We start from the raw sequence: 20933 nt of genomic DNA on the forward strand, positions 1-20933 counted from the left end.
CTGCCCCATAGAATTTCCAAGGAGAGCCTAGTAGATTCTAACTGCTGACCTTTTGGTTAGCAGCCGTAGCTCTTAACCACTGCACCACCAGGGTTTAGATGGCTCAAAAAGTAAATTGTTGTTGTTGTTAGGGGCCCTCAAGTCGGTTCCGACTCACAGCGACCTTATATACAACAGAAGAAAACACTGCCCGGTCCTGTGCCATGCCCACAATCCTTGTTATGCTTGAGCTCACTGTTGCAGCCGCTGTGTCAATCCGTCTCATTGAGGTCTTCCTCTTTTTCGTTTACCCTGTATTTTACCAAGCATGATGTCCTTCTCCAGGGACTGGTCCCTCCTGACATGTCCAAAGTATGTAAGACATAGTCTTGCCACCTTTGCTTCTAAGGAGCATTCTGGTTGTACTTCTTCCAAGCCAGATCTGTTCGTTCTTTTGGCAGTCCATGGTATATTCAATATTCTTCACCAACACCATGATTCAAAGGCATCAATTCTTCTTCTGTCTTCCTTATTGTCCAGCTTTCGCATACATATGAGGTGAATGAAAACACCATGGCTTGGGTCAGGTGCACCTTAGTCTTCAGGGTGACATCTTTGCTTTTCAACACTTTAAATAGGTCTTTTGCAGCAGATTTGCCCAATGCAGTGCGTCTTTTGGTTTCTTGACTGCTGCTTCCATGGGTGTTGACTGTGGATACAAGTAAAATGAAATCCTAGACAAGTTCAATCTTTTCTCCATTTACCATGATGTTGCTTACTGGTTGAGTTGTGAGGATTTTTGTTTTCTTTATGTTGAAATGTAATCCATACTGAGGGCTGTGATCTTTGATCTGCATCAGTGCTTCAAGTCCTGTTCACTTTCAGCAAGCAAGATTGTGTCATCAGCATAATGCAGGTTGTTAATGAGTCTTCCTTCAATCCTGACAACTCCTTCTTCTTCATATAGTCCAGCTTCTCAGATTATTTGCTCAGCATACACATTGAATAGGTATGGTGAAAGGATACAACCCTGACGCACACCTTTCCTGACTTTAAACAATGCAGTATCCCTTTATTCTGTCCGAACACCTGCCTCTTGATCTACGTACAGGTTCCTCATGAGCACAATTAAGTGTTCTGGAATTCCTGTTCTTCACAATATTATCCATAATTTGCTATGATCTACACAGTTGAATGCCTTTGCATAGTCAATGAAACACAGGTAAACATCTTTCTGGTATTGTTTGCTTTCAGCCAAGATCCATCTGACATCAGCAATGATATTCCTGGTTCCATGTTCTCTTCTGAATTCAGCCTGAATTTCTGCCAGTTCCCTGTGGATGTACTGCCGCAGCCGCTTTTGAATGATCTTCAGCAAAATTTTACTTGTGTGTGACATTAATGATATTGTTCAATAATTTCTGCATTCGGTCCGATCACCTTTCTTGGGAATAGGCACAAATATGGATCTCTTCCAGTCGGTTGGCCAGGTAGCTGTCTTCCAAATTTATTGGCATAGACGAGTGAGCACTTCCAGCGCTACATTTGTTTGTTGAAACATCTCAATTGATATTCTGTCAATTCCCGGAGCCTTGTTTTTCACCAATGCCTTCAGTGCAGCTTGGACTTCTTCCTTCAGTACCATTAGTTCTTGATCATATGCTACCTCCTGATATGGTTGAACGTCGACCAATTCTTTTTGGTATAGTGACTCTGTGTATTCCTTCCATGTTCTCTTGATGCTTCCTGCGTCATATTTTCCCTGTAGAATCCTTCACTATTGCAACTCGAGGCTTGAATTTTTTCTTTAGTTCTTTCATATTGAGAAATGTTCTTCCCTTTTGGTTTTCTGTCTCCAACTCTTTGCACATGTCCTTTTATCTTTTTTTTTTATTATTGTACTTCAGGTGAAGGCTTACAGAAAAATAGTTTCTCATCAAACAGTAGTACACATATTGTTTTATGACATTGGTTAACAACCCCACAACATGTCAACCCTCTAACTTCTCAACCTTTTTTTTTTTGGTGAAAATAAACATAGCCAAAGATACACCATTTCAAAAATTTCTACATACACAGTGCAGTGACATTGACTACGCTCTTCCAATTGTGCTGTTATTCTCACTTAAGATGACGGCTTACAGAACAAAATAGTTTCTCATTTAACAGTTACTACAAATGGTGCCCTATGACAATGGTTAACAATCTCACAACACATCAACAATATCCTTACTCAACCTTGGGTTCCCTATCACCAGCTTCCTTGTCCCCTTCTGCCTTCTGGCCCTTGTCACTGGACTCCTGTACCTCGTTAGTCTCATTTGGTTTTACAGGGCTGTCCACTCCCAGGCTGAACGGTGAACCTCGGAGATAACTTCACCACTGAGCTAAAAGGGTGTCTGGGGGCCATACTCTCGGGGTTTCTCCAGTCTCCTTTAGGCCAGTAAATCTGGTCTTTTTTTAGTTAGTCAGAATTATGTTCTACATCCTTCTCCAGCTCTGTCCAGAACCCTCTGTTGTGATCCTGGTCAGAGCAGTCAGTGGTGGTAGCCGGGCACCATTTAGCTGTACTGGACTCAGTCCAGTGGAGGCCTTGGTAGCTGTGGACAATTAGTCCTTCGGACTAATCTTTTCCTTGTATCCTGCACATGTCCTTTTAATACTTTACTTTGTCTTCTCTAGCTGCCCTTTAAAATCTTCTGTTCAACTCTTTTACTTCATCATTTCTTCCTTTTGGTTTAGCTACTTGACATTCAAGAGCAAGTTTCAGAGTCTCTTCTGACATCCATTTTGGTCTTTCTTTCTTGTCTTTTTAATGACCTCTTGCTTTCTTCATGTATGATGTCCTTCCACACTCGATGGGCTTCGGTCATTAGTGTTCAAGGAGTCAAATCTATTCTTGAGATGGTGTCTAAAATCAGGTGGGATATACTCAAGGTCGAACTTCAGCTCTTGTGCACTTTTTCTAATTTTCTTCAACTTGAACTTGCATATGAGCAATTGATGGTCTGTTCTGCAGTTGGCCCCTGCCTTGTTCTGACTGATGATATTGAACTTTTCCATTGTCTCTTTCCACAGATGTAGTCGATTTGATTCCTGTGTATTCCATCTGGCGAGGTCCATGTATATAGTCGCTGTTTATGTTGGTGAAAAAAGGTATTTGCAGTGAAGAAGTCATTGGTCTTGCAAAATTCTATCATGCGATCTCTGGCATCATTTCTATCACCTCCATATTTTCCAGCTACCGATCCTTCTTTGTTTCTGACTTTTGCATTCCAATCACTAGTAATTATCAATGCATCCTGATTGCATGTTCAATCAATTTCAGACTGCAGAAGCTGGTAAAAATCTTCAATTTCTTCAGCTTTGGCCATAGTGGTTGGTGCATAAATTTGAATAATAGTCGTATTAACTGGTCTTCCTTGTAGGCCTATGGGTATTATCCTATCACTGACAGCGTTGTACTTCAGGATAGATCTTGAAATGTTCTTTTTGACAATGAATGAAACGCCATTCCTCTTCAAGTTGTCATTCCCGGCATAGTAGATCATATGACTGTACGATTCAAAATGGCCAATACCAGTCCATTTCAGCTCACTAATGCCTAGGATATCAATGTTTATGTGTTCCATTTCCTTTTTAACTATTTCCAATTTTCCTAGATTTATTCCCAGTTTTATTCTTGTAGGTATATTAATACAAGTAAGCTGAGTTTATGAAAAATATTTTTTATTGTTATAACTACAGGGATATTTTTATAAAAAATAATAAATTTCTGCTCAAACACTGCACAGAAATTTTATAGACAATCGTTGTCACCCCCTCTGACAGTTTCACCTGGTAGGGTTCAACACCCGCTGTACCCCTTAGTGACACCACTGTCTTGGTCCCCAGTTCCCACCAGGCTCAGGCAGGGATAGAGACAGGTGGGTAAGGACCCCTGGTCCTTGGCCTGCAGGGTCCGCACTCTCGGACAGAACTGGAAGCACCTCCCTTCTTCCAAACCCTCTTCTCTAGCTCAGGACTGTACACGGGCACAGTCCTGACAGGGGAAGTGTGTGGATAGTAGACTCCAGAACATTCTCTGCGGAGTGTGAGGTCCAGGGTTTTTCTCCAAACCTCCCACAAAAGTAGCTCTTGTAATTTGCTTTCTTCTCAAAAAGTCCTGCTTCTAGGGCAGTGCTGTTCAAACAGGTAGCTCTTGAGTGCTTGAAAGGTTTCAAATGAGGAACCAAATATTTTATTTTTTGTTAAAAATTTAATTCTAAAAGAAAAAAGTTTAATTCTATTTAAATTGTAAAATTTAAAAACAAGCAGGGTAATTTTTTTTTCTGTTAAACAAGTTTGTTTTGGTAGGACTACATGTCACTTTAAATGTTGAAAGTTTAGCATCCAGATTGAGATGTGCTGTACATGTAAAATATACACTGGATTTCAAAGACTTCATACAAAAATAAGAAGCAAGAACCTCATTAATTTTTTCTATGGATTACATGCTGAAATAGTATTTTGGATATACTGAGTTAAATAAAACATATTAATTTTACCTGTTTTTGCTTTCACTTTTGTAATGTGGCTCTTGGAAAGTTTTAAGTTACCTATGTGGGTTGCATTCTACATTTCTGCTCTAGGGAGAGGGCTTGGGGTACATCTGAGTTTTTTTTTTTAAATAATATTTTATTGAGTTTTTGGCAAAAGTTTACACAGCAAATTAGGTTCCTGAGAGTTTTCACACAGATTGTTCAGTGACATTAGTTACCTTCATCACAATGTGTCAACATTGTCTTTGTGTTCTATTTGTTCCCTTTCCAGTACTCTAGTTTCCCTGCCCCCTTATCTTCTCATCTTTGCTTTTGAGTAATTGTTGACCTTCTGGTCTCCTACTGCTTTTTAAGTAGGGCACCAATCTTATAGATAATATCCTTTATTTTGTGTGCTACTCTGCTATTTTGCTAAAAGGTGATCTCAGGGGATAGGCTTAGTTCTAGGTTTATATCTGAGTTTTACTCTGACTTCATTGCAGACTCCAGAGATTGGGGACACCGATATTGGTGGAGATGGGGATGTGGTGGGAAAAGCCCTTGACCCTCCAAAAGGCAGCCACATTGACAGGGACAAATGGGAGGCATCTTGTAGGGGCCCTAGATGGCACGAGAAGGCTCACACAGACACATGTACCCACAGCCCTGGTGTGTATTGATGGGCACAGGGCTTGACACAGCATGAGCTCATGGAAAGAACACTCATCTATGGTGAAAAGACCCAGGTTCCAACATTGCCTGTGCCACTCACTAGCTGTGTGACCAAGTCACTTGGTGCCTCTCAGGGAGTTAATGTAAAAAGGGACCAAGGCCTGGTCTATTCACGGAGGGCTAACAGGGCCAGTAAGGATCACAAGTGGAAGCATTTGGTCAAGAGAGAAGCCCTCTTCGGCCAGTCCATGATGGTGATCTCTGGAGGAGGCATTATGCAAGACTTCCACATGCTTCTGGAAGGTGGATTTACTGCACATAATTCTTTTGCAATCTGTAGAAATGCATCTTTTGAAAGCTTGGTTTCACACCTCTACATGCGCATCGGTGGACTGGAACAGGCACTTGATTCACTGCTTATAGAACTGACGAAAAGAGAACCACGGAGGCTGCCTGGAAGGTGGGGGTGGGGCTTCTCAAAGGGAGCTGTTTGCACTCGCGCTGGCTGCCTTAGGTGTAGGGACTCCAGGGAGGGAGGATGAGAGAAACCTCCTGTCTGGTGACCCCTCTCGAGGTTAATTCTCAATGATGGGGCAGCCAGAAGGGTAGATTTTTTTCCCTTTAGTGAGTCCATGTCTGTTCCTGCCACCCCCACCGCTTGACACCAGGTCCTAGAAGTAAAGTCTTGAACCCCAAAGAGCTCTGAGGAACCCCAAGCCCAAAGAAGTTTGCAGCCCTTTTTTGAAAATAAACATCTTCACTGCACACACATGTACGCGCACACACACACACAGTCAGAGAAGAAATGCTCCTATCTCTTCACCTCTACCATTAAATCCTGGGTCAGGCTAACTCTTCAGTTCCAAGAAGCTCCGTTTGCACAGTCCCTGCAGCGTGAGGCACTGGGGAGCAGTGTTTGGAGTAAGGTGGACCGTCCTGGGCTCCTGAGTTGCCCAATCTGTCCCCTCCAGTGGCTCCAGGGCCTCTGCAGGTCCTGGGGATATGGGAGTCATAAATGTCCTCTTTGGCCTGGTTTTAGGTGGCAAGCAGGGAACACCAGGGCCCTGTGTCACAGGAACTCATTCATTCCCTGAGGCAGAGAGCAGGCCAACATTCCTGGCCCTCAGACATGCAAGAGAATTTAAGGCAAGGGAAAGTCCTGGGGCTCTAGGCACAATACTTACTCTCTTTCCCAGGACAATATGCCTCTGAAACACTGGGTCCCCCTTACGGGAAAAGGGACAATGTTCAGGGAGGCTGGGGAGACCCACCTGCCACTCAGAAAGCAGCCGAGACGGAGACTGAACAGGTGAGGGTGACGCTGGGTGAGATTACTGGTGGGGTGAGGGAGACACAAGCCTGAGACTCCGCGTGGGGCAGCTTTTAAGGTGGCTGCCCTGCATGAGGTCAGACAACGGCTCTGTCCATGTGACCAGTATCTTTATTTCCCTTTCAGCTGCAAAATGGGTCCTCTAAACTCCCCAAGTTATTTGGGTTTAAAAATTCGAAACCTCTGATCCTGACACCTTGTGTGTCATGGGTTAATATGGATCTTCTCACAGGATCCCACATCCTGTGATAGTGTTGTCTCAGAGCCTGAGTTCTGAGTCAACCAAGTGTCAAGAGTCAGAACCTACTAGTTTAGGGACCTCATGTTACAGATAACTCTGCAATAGACTCCAGGTTGCACAGCTCATCAGGGGAAGGTATGGGATGCGAACTCACAGCCCTGATGTACAGTCCTTTGTTCCACTACACCCTTGGCTGAGGGGTTACTGAAGACCATTTGCAGAAAACCTGTTGAACGTTTTGTGTCTAAGCACTGGAATCAGTCACTGGTAACTTGAAGGTCTCCTTGCTGCGGGGTGGAGGTGGGGGGCAGACATTAGTACCTCATTCCCAGGTGGCCTTATAAAGCTGGGTCTACTGGAGAATGCATCAGTGAAGAAAAAAAAAAAAGGAGTTTGGGGGAAAATGAGCAAGAAAAAAACAGTGAAGAGCTGGGGAAGTGAGAATATTTGTCCAAAGGAAAACTATTCCTTCTGTCTTAAAAGCCTTCTAAAAATCAAGCACAAATATGCAGATCGATTTTCTATTAGAAACTAACTAGTCAACATCGCCATCTGGTGGCCATTAGGGCAAACGTTTTAGAAGGAACTGAAATGCCGTTGCATAAAGCTGGTCCAACCCGGCGATCAGCTTCCGATGTGCAACACCTGCACGCCCCTTGCCGGTGATGACGGCACTTGGCTAACTGAACTCCAGGCCAAGTGGGTCTTAGCTGACGGTATTGACAGGGTCTCGAAGGTTTGAGCTGGAAAGAAAAATCAACAACAGGGAAGCCACGCTGGCTGATCCACCTGGGGGCCAAGGGGGACTTCAGGCCTAGGGCTTGTCAAGACTCCAGTGGAGAAGCCTTACAGCCCTGTGTTAATAGCCAGCAGTCACCTGAAGTTCCAGGTGAGGCCAGGACTCTGGGGGAAGGGCTTCTTAGGTAATACTGCCTAAGGGAGACAGTCCTTTCCCCAACTATCCAATCATCTGCCTTCTAAGTAAGAGCTTTTGGTCAAAAGAGCCAAGGTTTGCTGCTCAGAGAAGCCACATGAACGGGGGCGGGCAGGGGGCGGGGGGCATCTTTTTAAAAAACGAGCTTAATTATGGGGCTATTATCATCTTATTGATCAAGGTCCAGCCACTTGCCAAGGTATATATACATTTTATTTAAAAAAAAGTTTACAGTTTTCATTATACACAACTATTAAGAGGTTATAGCCAGAGGAGGCATTTGTCCTGTTGACAGAAGTGCCCACTAGATAGATCATCACAATGCAAGGAAAAAGGTGGAAGGGAGGAGAAAGGGTGAGGAAAAAAAGCGATAAAAAGCTTAGGTTTCAATGAAGGACTTATAAATCCCTTTTATCTCTTCAAGTATCGCGCAATGTACCAAACACAATCAGTTAATCACGGCCATTTCTTCCCAAGCCAACAGCATATGCTGAAGAGTCAGCCTGGGCCCTCTTCAGGTGTGTGGAGAGCCTGCACACCTGAGGGCTGTTAGCTCGCCCTTCCCCCAGGGGCGTCCACCCATCCAGGCCCTGATGGAGTTGCCAAGGTGTTCAGTGGCCAGAGAAAATATGAAGACTCAGAAGACTTAAGAAATGCATTTCTTCGCACGCAATCAGAAATGATTTGATTTCAGTCAACAAGGCTGTGAAAGTTGATGAAGATTCTTGCTAAATTTTGTGAATGTTCTTCACTTTTCTAATTGAGTCCCTAAGACACAGAAGAGTCATACACCCTTTAAAATCAAACACTAGTTCCCAGAAATGTGGTGTCTGGAAGCCACTCATGGAGGCTGGTGGAAGATCTTCCATGATTCTCAGCCCACCTCCCCACCATAGGACTTAATAAAAAGCAAGTGTCAGTCTAAGGCCAACTAGGGCTTCAGGGAGTCTTTTGAGGGAAAATTCCTTTGAGAGGAGACACTCCTTGGGAGCTTAAATCAGCCAGTTGGCAACTAGAACAGCTTTTGAAGCGGAAGAAGGTACCGGGGAAAGATATGGCAATTGTGATAATCATCTTGCTAGTATAAAAGGCTCCTTGAGACTGCACAGTACCAAAGAGCTAAGATGCCAGCTTCTAGGTTGGCTACCATTAAAGGCGACCCACACGGCCCAGTGCTGGGGCTCCCAGGGTGAGCCGAGAGCCCATTAAATGCTGCTCTGCTGGGGCCATCTTGCTTGTTGATGTTTGGCGAGAGTTTGAGCTCAGTTATTTGAAACAGGGGCAAAGAATGGCTTGTGCTGGTCAACCACAAGGTAGGACTTCAAAAACTATGGGTACTGAAAAGGGCTTGGAAACGGCTAGATGCAGCTCTGACAGACCACAACCTCTATAACCGAGAAGGTACAGCTTTTCCAAAGGGCTCTAGATGCTTTTTCTGAGTGTTAGGAAGGTCCAATAATCCTGGAAACACACCCTGCCCGAGGCAGACACCACCATCTATTGCTGGGTGACAGTCCTCAGATTCACAAGCCAGGCCTTCCTCCAGCTGCCTCTGTACTATAAGCATGGTCTCTGACTCCCACCTCTCCCAGGTGCAGGGAAGGGTCAGGGTTAGCCTAAGTAGGATGCTGTCCACCTATCGAAGTCAAGTTCCCAATGGAGAGAAAAAGCCCCACACAGCCAAAAACATGCATGGGACCAAGGTTAGTGCCCAGGAAGGATAAGTCTGCACAGAATGAAGGGGTATAACGTGATCTGGGTAGCAACTGCAGGAGCTTCCAATGTTAAGGAGAAACTGGACAGCCACAGGGACACACACACATACACACTCTCTCTCTCTCAGATGTGCTTAACCCCTGCGAACTCTCCCACACGTCTTCCTTTTGGGAATTCTGCACCATCAGATGTCTGGTGCTGGAGCTCCACGCAGGCAGGCTGTGTTTCCTTAGGGATCTGGTCGTGGAGCAGAGCCGTGTCACTGCTCACGCTCACATGCCTGCCCTACACTTGGGTCTAGATCCGTCAACTAGCTTTTGACAAGATTAAAAGCAGTTATTACCGGGACATTATTTTTTGAAAGGTAATTAGAACACTATTGCTTATGCAATATTGAAAAAATACAATTTTTTATTGTTTGAACTGAAATCACCACCCAGTACTTTAAGCCTACCCTAAATAGCACCTACAATAAAGGTTATAGCACAAGCGAACTGCTAATTCAGCAGGTAAGCAGGTTAGACAGTGCCAGCAGAGACCCTCCCTCCCCCAAAGTAATGAGAAGACAACGTGCTAGATAAGAGTTAAAGTACACCATTACATGTTAAATAGTTAATACTACCCTTCCAACAAGCCACAAATGCTAGATAGATAACTCAGTACGTGAACTAACCACAGCCCTATATAACTGCACTTTTATTTTTTTTTTAAAGAAAACCTTTTGCTTCATGCCCGTAATTAACATAAAATAAGTAAATTATTTGTCTTTTTATTTAGGAAAATAATCATGCTAAAAGCAAGTTGTACTTTATATAGATTTTCAAAGAAAAGACTGATTGTGCTTTATGAATTAAAAAAAAAAAAAAAAAGATAGGGTTATCCTCCAACCTCACTGACTCAAACCTTGTGGAATATAGCACTTCTAAACTAAAAACACACACCAAAAAGAAAAAGTATCCCAGCAGGACATTCAAAAATTGTCTTTAGGAGGTTTTAGGATTGGCTAATTCTGTCCTGTCTGTTGTGGCAAAAAAGAATACGTCTCCGAGTTCTCCTCAAATTCAGCAGGCGACCCTCAGATTTGAAGGAGACTCTGCCGGCAACCTGGACATATGGTTAGCTGAGTACACATTTGATTAGTGGGCATTTTCAACGGTCTGATTTTCCTCTTGACATATACACAGGAGAAAAAAAATTTCCTTCCTTCAAAACCTGTTCTATGACATCACATTTCTGAGTCCCCCTTTCCTATCAGTCATACTCTGAATAAAGCTGTGTTTGTTTTTCCCACATAGAGTCACTTTGGGTCTAAGAACCTTTATTTGTTCCAATTATTATTCATTTTCAATTTAAAATGTGTTTTGGGTCAAAATACCCATTTCCCACTCCCACAAGCAGACAGTGACCAGGCTGCTGCCAGGCGAATGGCAGAAGGGAAACAGAAACAAAGACGCACGGGAGCACCCAGGGTCCACAGCCACAGAGGTCTTCTTCCCGGCCTGGTGGCCCACCGAGCAGCGGGTGCGAGGAGGAGCCTGTCTTGTTTTACATTTGCAACCTAAGCACAGTTCACACACACCCCCCAAAACCCTTACATTTAAAGCTCTTATTCCAAGATGGCAGTCTCACACCGGCCAACAGTAGGATTAGGCTGTGACTTGTGTTTCAGGTCAATGGAAGCATCTTCCTGGTCACTTTTCTCCTCCTGTCCTGGCCTCTCAAAAAAGGTCTGGATTATAAGCTCTACCCCCAAGAAAAAGGATCAGGTTCAGAAAACACTTTCAAAAGGTTCTCCAAAGCAAAACACTGTGGCTGCAGGGCCCGGTAGCTTGAAGGGCAGGAAATCTACATATAAAAATGTACTTAAAATCCGAGTCAAAAAAATGGTTTTAAGTTTCAATACTCCGATTAGCTCCCTGTTGTATACTGTTACTCCACAGAAACGGGGCCACCTAGGATTAACAGGAAGGAGCGGCTCTGGCTCTTGCGGGCAGGCTCTCACTGCTCCACGAAGGCCTTTTCCCTCCCCAGTCTGTTCCTTTCCATTTGGAAAAAGCACTATTCTATCTTCACGTCCAAGAGCTGGTTGGTTTGGTTTGTTTCTTTGGAACCATCAATAAGAGAAGATGGTTACTCACATCTACCTATCAGAGCGGCTATTTCTTTTGACGGTTCAGGAGCGCACAGGCAGCCTTGGCCATGGACTTATGAATGCATGCATTCGGGCTGCATATTGCTACCAAAATGGAATGTGGGAATATGCTATGCACCTCAGGTTGAGAAATGACCAATAAATCACGATCTAAAGGGTGATATATAATATATATATATCAATGCTATTATCCATAAAAACCTTGTTTAGTAATAAAAAAAATTGCTTTGTTTAAATATGAATATTATAGTCTGCTTCTCACGGTTAGGAAATAATAGTCTTTCTGAAAAGCAGGCGCATTTTCTACTACAACTCCATATCCTGGGCCTCGTCTTCTGAGAAGTCAGACATGGAACTCTCCGACGAGCTGTCACCGGTGCCCTCCTCCTGCTCTTTCAGCGCCTCCTCCGTTGCGTATTTCTGAATATACTCTGCGCGGGGCGAGGGGACCAAGAAAACACAAGGGCACAGTGAGAGGCTGGCGTGTGCTGGGGCCACCCAAATGCCGGCAGGCCCAGCCTTACCTGAAGTGCCGGGAGAGCACCAAGGTAAAGGTGACCCCACAAGGACACAGCTTTGGAACCGAGTTTGTGCGTGTGGGCCCAAGGGGATCACTGAGAGGGGCAGAGCAGAACACTTGATGTGTACGGCAGGGGCTGCAATACACTGATCACCACCCCAGAACTCCCGCGGGCCATCACCTCCTGAGGTGGACAGGGCAGGCAACTGTGCACAGGGCAGCGAAGCCCCCATCCCAGGGGTCTTGGCTGCAAGGCCCAGGAAAGCTGGCAGAGGGCCAGAACGTGAGAATGCCCCCGACCCAGTGTCCATCCAGGACCCACGTCCAAGGCTTTCCTTAGTGACTTCCCAATATGGCTGCACACCTCCAAACTCAATGAACTAGGGACATGTAAACCCCACACTTTCTACTGGCTATGTTAATAAAACCACGCACTTCCCAGATAGAACAGAGCTATGTATGACTCTGTAGTAATTTATAAGGAAATTTCTCTGTAGTAATTTATAGGGAAATTTCTCATCCTTTTTAGATTTGCAGTTATGTAATTACAGTCAGCCCAAGTCTATTATTTTAAAAATAGAGTTTAGTCTAAACAGATCCCGCCTGTCAGGGTTTGAAGCAGCAGCTGGTGGAAACAGTCTCTCAGTCTGCTCAGGAACGAGCTGCTCTACGGAGACACCAGAAGTCTAAGTGGCTTGACCAATTATTTACCTGAGGGTTTATGCTGCCAGAGCCTAGGCAGAATCTGCAGGCTGCAAAAAATGCTCAGAGCTGCTTAATAAACCACTAAACTTGTTCCTAAAAATTCTAAGTGAATACTGCTTCCAAATCAATAGCCTATACACAGCATGAAGAGATAAGACTGTTAGAAGCCTATTCAGAATGCAAGTGTGAGAAAAAATATCCTCACGTCCTCTGCTTTGTTTTTTCTCCCATGGAGCTGCAAGGACTGGCTGCAAAAGGAAGATAAGGGAAATGGCTGAATGGGCCTGCCAAATCTGAGTCATTTAGAACAGGGGTCTAGCTAAGAATGGTTTTTACATTTTTAAAGGTGGGGGAGGAAGAGGAGGAAGAAGAGACAGAGACCATTATGTGGCCAAAGCCAGCCCCTTCACAGGAAAAAATGGTAGACTCTTGACTTGTTGTTAGGTGCTGTCGAGTCGGTTCCAATTCACAGCGACCCTACGTACAACAGAACAAAACACTGCCCGGTCCTGCACCATCCTCACAATCGTTATGCTTGAGCCCACTGACTCTGACTTAGAGTTATTTCAAATTCACTATAACAAAATTTGACTCTGAGATAATCAGATTAAACAAGCCCTTAAACAGGTAGGAACTGAACCTTAATTTCCCTTGTAGAGTGAGTGAAATGTTTATTAAAGCCATAGAAATTTTATTTTTACCATTTAGCGGGTTGGTTGTTTTGTTTCTTCTTTGGAGAAACTGCTGTTCTTTGACACTGTCACTTGATACATTAGCCTTTACTTATTATATTCAAGGAGACAAACATATAAAAAGTGCTTACTAGGACAAGGCCTTTCAGGAGATTGAAAAATGAAGAGGAAAAGCACCAATGAAGATACAGTAGGCCCCGACTTACAATGAGTAGAGTTACGACAAACCGCACTTACGACCATCTGGGTTTTTTTTGGGTCCATCTTATCATTAGTGATATATACTACATACAACATTGCAGCATGTAATTTGCTCATGCCATCATTTTCAGATGTTTACTCGCAGATGTTCAATGTTATGATTTATAAAGATATTGATAATAAAGGACAATAATAATCATCATGATAAACGGAGAAAAGATTGAAGTTGTCAAGGATTTCATTTTACTTGGATCCACAATCAACGCCCATGGAAGCAGCAGTCAAGAAATCAAACAATGCAGTGCACTGGGCAAATCTGCTGTAAAAGACCTCTTAAAGTGTTAAGAAGCAAAGACGTCATCTTGAAGACTAAGGTACGCCCGACCCAGGCCATCGTGTTTTCAATCGACTCACAGCATGTGAAAGCTGGACAACAAATGAGGAAGACCGAAGAATTGACACCTCAGAATTATGGTGTTGGTGAAGAATACTGAATATACCATGGACTGCCAAAAAAATGAATAAATCTGTCTTGAAAGAAGTACAGCCAGAATGCTCCTCAGAAGTAAGGATGACAAGACTTTGTCTCATATACTTTGGACATGTTATCAGGAGGGATAAGTCCCTGGAGAAGGACATCATACTTGGTAGAGCAGAGGGTCAGTGAAAAAGAGGAAGACCCTCGAGGAGATGGACTGACACAGTGGCTGCAACAATAGGCTCGAGTATAACAACGGTTGTGAGGAGGCTAAGGACGGGGCAGTGTTTCGTTCTGTTGTACACAGGGTCGCTATGAATCGGAACAGACTCAATGGCATCTGACAACAACAATAATGAAAATTAAAAAAAAAAAAAAAGGTACTCGACTTACGCCAGAACTGACTTACAACAGAGTCGTAACGACAGAAGCGGTCTTAAGTCGGGGACTACCTGTACAAGACAGGCTATGTAAGAGACACTAGGGGACAGCAGGAAGGCCGCCCAGCCTGCACTGGCCCTCGGAGGAGTTCCGCTAGCTGCCATGCAGGAGAGGCACTGGGGGAAAGGCGCAGCATTGCCAAAAGCACAGGTGGAGAAGGCAGTGGTGGGAATGTTGAAACACCAAGTTAAGACAGAACTACACTTATTACTTTAAAAAATCTGAAGCAAATAAGGCAAAATGTAAGGACTTTGCTACGGTTGGATGGTGGGTACATGGTTGTTTTATCCTTTGTTTTCTGTCGGCTAGAAACTTTTCCTAAGAAAGGAAGGGAACAGACTTGAGTATCTGAAACTCATCTAATGTGACTGTCACGTTCTGACACACTTACATGTGTGAAGGCAAAATATGGACCTTAACACCATACCAGAGAGCCTGAGTTACAGCTGAGAGGCTACCCAGTGAAGGTTTTAGGGCAGGGAAATAACATATTGTTAGACAGCTCCAACGGTGCCCAGTTCTACAGGCCTCCAGATATGGCATTCTAAACATGCGAGATAAACCAGCACCGGCTAAACATGCGTGCCGACTGATGTTCAGGTAAGCCAGGGACGGGTGTGCCTGAGCTGTGGTGACCGGCCCTGCAAACGGCAACATCGAGGAGGCAGGCTGGGGGAGGGGCAAGCCTGGAGACAGGCTTGTGGAAATCAGCTCCCCGGAAGGACGAGCTAAAGCTGTGAGAGATGAATGCGCCTCTGAGGGATGGGGAGGAAGTCTAAGGCTGCGGTGTCAAGGGAATGGTCACAATTAGGAAACAGAGTGAGAAAAGTTTGCAGAAAGGCAGGGGGTAAGATACCAAAGCTACAGAAAGGCCCAGGAAAATGGGCCTTGGGAAGGTACCGAAGGATTTGGAAGACATAGGTGACAGATTCAGGAGGGGAGGGGAAACAAACGAGACTTCAGTAGTTTAAGATGAGCAGCCAAGGTTCGAAAGAGAAAGGAAATGATTAGCCTGGGCCTACAGGGGCAGGTAACAGGCACAGAGACAACCAGAGGAGGAGGAAGACAGAAAGTCAAGTGAGGTGAATGCGGTAATGGGGGGAAGAAGACCACAGGTTGGTGGAGGAGTGATTCTTGGAAATAAGGGGGGACACCTCTTACTTCCTGCCAAAAGGAACAAAGAAAAGATGGGTAAGAGAGAAAACAAAAACAGAAACATAAAGCCAAGGTGGGAAGGAGGGTGAGCTCAGGTCTGATGGCCATGATTCTCTCAGATTACTCAAAAGACAAAATGATAGGCGACATTCACATTTCAGAAAGTGATGGGCTCCCTACGAGACAGCAGCCATTCTGAGATAAAAACGGAGGCTAGTGTTGAACTGCTGAGGCACAATGCGTATGAGAACCATAGGAATTTGTTAAGTGACTCCTATGTCAAAAGGAATATATTCTTGTAACAGAATTTTATCTGGTTGAAACCGACTGACTTTTTCTTAAAATATGTGTTTCCTTAGTTATGTAGATATTATGCTACATAAATTAGATATTAATTTGCAAAACACTTGAAACCTAAGTAAATTAATTAGACTAGATGTATCTCTACTTTACCTCAACAAAAGCTTCAAACAATACCATATAGAGACCTGGAAAGAATGAGAAAATAAACAGAAGGGAAACTCTTGAGTACAAAAAGCTCCAGATGCTTCTGTTTGTCTTATACCTGGATGGTTAAGAAGGAAGATTTATATATTCAACCTCTGGTAAATTACTCCTACTGCCATCTTGTGCACATGTTCTTACAGGGCCCACACGTCCCGTGGACCCCAGTGCTGTGGGCTGCTTTGCAGATGGGCAAGTCAAGTTAAACACTGGGTAGGATTTGTTCAGAAGCAGAAGTCTAGTTTTCATGGACTTTGAGTTTCTTCCCTTTTTGGTGGAGCTTTATGTATCTGGATTTTTTATTATGAAAGTTCCCCAACGTACATGGAAGTAGAAAGGACATGAGAAACACCAGTAAACCGGTGTGGCATTTGGGACGTTCTTTTTCAACATTATTTTCATGTTAATGAAATTCATGTCCTATTAATATGTAAATTGTTTATGATTGGGAAAATAAGATTCTAGGTACTAAAGGATGAGCAAACTAGTGCTACCACCACTAGCACATTTCTAGTTTTAATAGCACATTTAGAGTTTTAATAGAAAGACCATATCGTACCAGGACTAGCTATCTGTAGTACAGAAGAAGCATGGGTGGATGAGAACTTCCCATAGTGAGAAGCAATCAGTTAGGGGAGTAAGAAAAGAAGCTAGTTGGGCATTTTTAATAGGTAAAATGAAATAGTAAGAAACTCTAAATGAACTCAGCAATTACATAATGACAAAAGTTAACTGCTTTCCTGAAAGGCCAAGATAATTCTTATCTGTAAACAAATGTGAGACTATGTCTTTCAATTAATGCTTTACTCTCAAATCCAATTTTCTAATTTTACAAGACAAGAGGAAGCAAAGCAAGGCAGAGGCTCTTTTGTCTGGGTGTCCCCAGGGATTACTGACAGGATTACATCTATTACTATTACTACCCAGCAGGTGAGCCTCCCCACTTCCTCATCTTTCCTTTTGCTCGTTCTCTCACTCCTTTCCTGCTTTCTTGCCTGCACCCCTGGCCTTCTAAGGACATCTCTGAGCCATAGCCAGGACCCCTGGAACTACAGAGACTAGTGAGCTCTGTTCCAGACTACACACTCTTTTTATGTCTGAAAAGAAATGACTAGGGACTTCAGAAGGGCTTTTAATGACCAAACCCCAAGAGATTTAAGTTCTTCTGTCTCCAAGTGTACTATGCGCCTTCTTACCTTTAATTTTCTGCTTGTATTCTTCTGGTCGGTGGAGGTACATGGCTGCAGCGTCACCATTGAGAGGGTCTATGGGGTTAGGATAGGCCAACAACTGGGGCAGGAAGGACTCAAATATATTGGTAAGATCTGAAAAAAACAAACAGAAACACGTCATGCATGGAACAAGCAAGTGCACCTGAAATCTGTATTTCACTTGAATTCAGTAGTTAAAACTTCCTACCTTTGAAAATTTTTAACACATATGCACAAATGTTTTCCCATTAAAAGTCTGCTTCATTACATGTGACCTATATTACGTATTCCTTTCAATACTAATTTTTAAATTTTAATTTGAAGAACTAAAGATGTACCTGGTATTCACATTATCTAATTCCATCTTCCTTTTTTAATTAAAATGTGTGCCCAACATTTGCTAGCACTCTACATTCCTAGAAATAGGCAGTCAGTTAATTTAGCATAGCTCTTTTCTACAGCTTTCAAAACTCCCATTGTGAAAAGTATTCAAGCCCCAGATCTTACAGGAACTGAACACACTTTTACAGGACTTGAAAATTCAATCCTCGTAACTTCTAATGGAGGCAAATATGACTTTTTTTTTTTCTCCCAATTATTTTGGATCATGAAGGTAAGAGACTATTTGGACAACTTAAAAACTGTAAATAATCATAACACAGCTAAGTATCAACATCCTGCATTTATTAATAAGCATTTTAATCAACATTTATTAACTGCCTTCTTGCCAGATTCAGTACAAGGTGCCTGGTACACCAGGAGACATCCCCACACACGAGAGCAAAACCAACAAAAAGCCTGCAGCCACACCGGGTTTTATTAAGGAAGCATGCCCTGAATACCTGGGTGTAAGAGAACCCCACTTTCCCGGAACTTCAGAGGCACTGTAACTTCCCTCTGCTGTTCCACAGCTGTGAACCGTGGGACTCTGGTGCTCTGTGTCTCGCTGTACTCTAGTTCCTCTGCACACACTTCATGTTTTATAGAAAACGTTCGGCTTCTCGAGGGGATGCTGATGTATAATAGTATGAAAAACTACTCTAATTTTTTATTTGTTTTGGCTTTAAAGAACAGAGAGAAATGCTTATACTCTAATGCTAGGTTGGAGAAAGACCATAAAGTTGTATGTTCTCTAGATTTACAACTATGTTCAGTACGTATACATAAGAATACTTAAAAAAGTTAAAAAAAAAAAAAAAAAAAAGCCAGATTCAGAAGACAACATGGAATGAGGGATATCAATGCTGATGTGAAATGCATCGTGGTTGAAAGCATACCACAAAAGATGTTTACCTGTGTTTTACTATTATTCGACTGTGTGGATCATAACAAATTATGGATAACATTGCGAAGAATGGGAATCCAGAACACTTAATTGTGCTCATGTGGAACATGTACATAGACAAAGAGGCAGTCATTCGAACAGAACAATGGGATACTGTATGGTTTAAAATCAGGAAAGGTGTGTGTCAAGGGTTGTATGCTTTCACCATACTTATTCGATCTATATGCTGAACAAATAATCTGAGAAACTGGACTATATGAAGAAGAATGTGCATCAGGATTAGAAAAAGACTCATTAACAACCTGTGATATGCAGATGATACAATCTTGCTTGCTGAAAGCGAAGACTTGAAGCACTTACTGATGAAGACAGATCAAAGACTACAGCCTTCAATGTGGATTACACCTCAACATCAAGAAAACAAAAATTCTCACAACTGGACCAAAAAGTAACATCATGATAAATGGAGAAAAGATCGAAGTTGTCAAGGATTTCATTTTACTTGGATCCACAATCAACGCCCATGGAAGCAGTAGTCAAGAAATCAAACAACATATTCCACTGGGTAAATCTGCTGCAAAAGACCTCTTTAAAGTGTTAAGAAGCAAAGATGTCACCTTTAGGACTAAGGTGTGCCTGACTCAAGCCATGGTGTTTTCAGTCGCCTCATATGCATGCGAAAGCTGGAAGGAAGCTGGTCTTCATTAAAGAAGACCAAAGAAGAATGGAGGTGTTTGAAGGAAGACCAAAGAAGAATGGAGGCATTTGAATTACGTTGTTGGTGAAGAATACTGAATACACCATGGACTGTCAAAAGAATGAACAAATCTGTCTTGGAAGAAGTACGGCCGCAATGCTCCTTAGAAGCGAAAATGGCGCAAGACTTCGTCTCGTGTACTTTGGACATGTTATTAAGAGGGACCAGTCCCCGGAGAAGCATGATGGTAAAGTGGAGGGTCAGTGAAAAAGAGAAAGACCCTCAACAAGATAGAATGACACAGGGGTTGCCAACAATGGGCTCAAACACAGCAACAACTTTGAGGCTGGCACAGGACCAGGCAGTATTTCATTCTACTGTACACAGGGTTGCTATGAGTTGGAAGTGACTCAATGGCATCTAACAATAACAACAACAACATGTCTTGTGGGACACTGAGCTTCTGTTAAGGACGATGGAAAAATCTGGGAATGTATAAAGGTGATGGTTGAACAACATGATAATAATTTAGTGTCACTGAACTGTACATGTGAAGAATACTGAAATGGCAAACGTTTTGTTACATTAGTATCACAAGAACAGCATACTTAAAAAACATTCTAAAAAAATTATGAAAAAAGTTATGTCATGGCAATAGGCTTGCAGTTTCTACTTTTCACACCTTAAATGGCATTTTATTTTTTTCACCTTTAAAAATACTTCCTTATATCTTTTCTACTTTTGAATATGTTTGAAATATCTAGTAAAGCAGGAAAAATCTGTAATTTTTTTTCCTTTTCCTTTATCTTTTTTAGGGGGTAGGGCACTCATTAGGACAGTGGCAGAAAATGCCAAAAGGTGAGCAAATTAAGAAGAGAAAACAGGGCATGAAGTTTTACAAATTAAACATAATCCCAGAGCAGGGAAGAGTTAATAATAGTTACATTATTGTATGACCTCACTTATATAAAAAGACAAGGAAAGGCAAGGATCTGGCAAAAATGGTTACCAGGAGCAGAAGGAAGGAGGAAAGAGGGGCCTTTATTGTTCATGGAGTACTGAGCTTCGGTTTACAGTGATGGAAAAATCGCATTAAGGGTAGGGTTACTGATTAATGAATTGCTGTCACTAAGTCATACACCTGTAGAAAGCTGAATTGGTAAAAGAGCAGCTGCTGAGTCTGTTCATGCACAACCAAATACCTCACAGGTTTTGCTTTCTTGGTTTGGAGGTTTAGGGTCATCATTTCATGGGACATCCCAGTTAACTGGCCTAAAATCGTGTTTAATGCTTCTGTTCTACCTCCTAGTTCAAGGAGTAGTGCCTGGGGTCCTAAAAGCTTGTAAGTGGCCATCCAAGCTACAACAATTGGTTTCTATTCACCTAAAGCAACAGAAAAAGGAGGCAGTGAGAAACAGGAGGAGGAAATGGAATGTGTGGCTAATTGCCTCCGAGAACAGCTGCCTCCTTTGCCACGAGAACAGAACTGGATGGTGCCTG

General features: G+C 42.9%; 1 protein-coding gene across 6 annotated transcripts in view; it reads right to left on the minus strand.

Annotated features, from left to right (window-relative positions):
- Window positions 1-3619: 3619 nt before the first annotated feature.
- UBE2H (ubiquitin conjugating enzyme E2 H) overlaps window positions 3620-20933 on the minus strand; it is a 119877-nt gene continuing 102563 nt past the window's right edge. For 5 of the 6 annotated variants that reach the window (XM_004382663.2, XM_023737107.1, XM_023737104.1 and 2 more), the window contains 2 exons: window positions 17437-17565; window positions 9786-11975 (listed from right to left, as the gene is read on the minus strand). In XM_004382663.2, the coding sequence (XP_004382720.1) occupies window positions 11851-11975; window positions 17437-17565 (254 nt within the window). In that variant the 3' untranslated portion in view covers window positions 9786-11850. Of the gene's footprint in view, window positions 4188-9785; window positions 11976-17436; window positions 17566-20933 lie in introns of those variants that run through there. The other variant, XM_023737102.1, reaches the window with a different exon arrangement.

The sequence above is a fragment of the Trichechus manatus genome, unplaced genomic scaffold (genome assembly GCF_000243295.1).
Source record: "Trichechus manatus latirostris isolate Lorelei unplaced genomic scaffold, TriManLat1.0 scaffold00097, whole genome shotgun sequence".
In the NCBI taxonomy this organism is placed as follows: domain Eukaryota; kingdom Metazoa; phylum Chordata; class Mammalia; order Sirenia; family Trichechidae; genus Trichechus; species Trichechus manatus.